Genomic DNA, 1,600 nt, shown 5'->3' with positions numbered 1-1,600 from the left:
AAATAATTAGATAATAACTAATTATTTCTTAGCATAAGCATATTTTACTAACATATGTCTCTTAGAGTTCTCATTATTTTATCTACTGCCTTATAAAATGAAGCATTGAATTAAAGTCTGAAAGAAAAGAAGTTTTTCTTTGATCTCTGGCTCCATATCCCTAAATCATTGTACTAAGTCAAAATGTTTATAATTGCAGACTTTCCTCTAAAGAAGGTGTTTTTTGGGATTAAGACAAATGGTGAAAGGAGTAGGAATATCTGAGTCTCTTCAGAGAAAATAATCTCTCAAGAAAAGGGCTCCGCCACCTCCTATGGTTTTTTTGATGGCATCTTTGACCTCCTTGTTCCTTAGGCAGTAGATGATAGGGTTGAGCATGGGAGTAAGGACTGCATAGATGGCTGAGATCAATTTGTTAGAATTAAATGGAGAAATGGCCCGAGGTCAGACATATATAAAGATCACAGCTGTATAGAAGATGACAACAACTGTAAGGTGAGATGCACAAGTGGAGAAGGCCTTCCGCTGCCCAGTGGTGGAAGGTATGTGCAGGATGGTAGAGACAATGAAGGCATAGGAAAGAACAGTGGCTGAGAGGGGAAACACAAGGATGACAATGGCCAACACAAAGTCTACCATCTCAGCCATAGATAAGTTCATGCAGGCCAGTTTGAAGATGGGTGACACATCACAGAAAAAATGGTTCAATGTATTATTGCCACAGAAGGCAACTTGGGAGATGAAGTATACCTTTGCCATGGAGATGGTGAAGCCACTCACCCAGGAACTGATGGTGAGCTGCACACAAAGCCCTGTGGTCATCATAACTGGATAGTGAAGAGGCCAACATATGGCCACATAACGGTCATAGGCCATGACAGCCAAAAGCATACACTCAGTACAGGCGAGTGATATGAAAAAATAGAGCTGGGTCATGCATCCCAGGAAGGAGATAGTATTGGTATGAAGTAGGAATCCAGCCAGCATTTTGGGAACTGTGACAGATATATACCAGGCCTCTAGAAAGGACATAGTGCCCAGAAAATAATACATGGGCTTGTGCAGGGACCCAGTGACCCACACAGTGAGGATGATAATTGAATTCTCCAATAGCACAAACAAGTAGGTAATGAGGAAGAGGAAGAAGAGCATAACCTGCAGCCAAGGGGCAGTAGAAAAGCCCACCAAAATGAACTCACTGATGTTGGTGATGTTTTCCTTCCCCATAGTTAGAACACCAAAAAACAATGGATTTAATAATAATAATACCAAATTGAAGCGTGAAATCCATATTCACAGCAGGGGACCTTCAGTTTACAGATACTTTATTATTAAACAACTGCAGTGCCATCATCTAAACCTGGCACATGATTTGGAAATCATGAGAAGCCGTAGATTCTCTCTAGAAAATCAGGGATCAGAAGAGGACCTGGAAACAAACCCACAACAGATATAAAGCTAAGAATGTCAAAGCAGAATCACAGGGTCAGATTCAGGGTAAGGACCTTTGGAGCTGGATCAGAAAAAGGTCTTCAGTAGTACTTGGAGTAAATACTTTCCTTATCAGCATACTCCCAGATTTGGGAGGCAGCTATAAGGC

The 1,600-nt window shown here is 41.1% G+C and overlaps 1 protein-coding gene across 1 annotated transcript; it reads right to left on the bottom strand.

The window, feature by feature from the left end:
- Positions 1–270: 270 nt before the first annotated feature.
- Positions 271–1,227, bottom strand: LOC103255862 (olfactory receptor 6-like). Its single transcript, XM_008053800.1, is given in 1 exon segment — positions 271–1,227. A coding segment is annotated over 1 exon segment (957 nt).
- Positions 1,228–1,600: the final 373 nt, after the last annotated feature.

Source organism: Carlito syrichta, unplaced genomic scaffold (genome assembly GCF_000164805.1).
Source record: "Carlito syrichta isolate Samal-C Ts95f unplaced genomic scaffold, Tarsius_syrichta-2.0.1 Scaffold288511, whole genome shotgun sequence".
Classification (NCBI taxonomy): Eukaryota; Metazoa; Chordata; class Mammalia; order Primates; family Tarsiidae; genus Carlito; species Carlito syrichta.
This window is presented reverse-complemented; position numbering and strand designations above follow the sequence as displayed.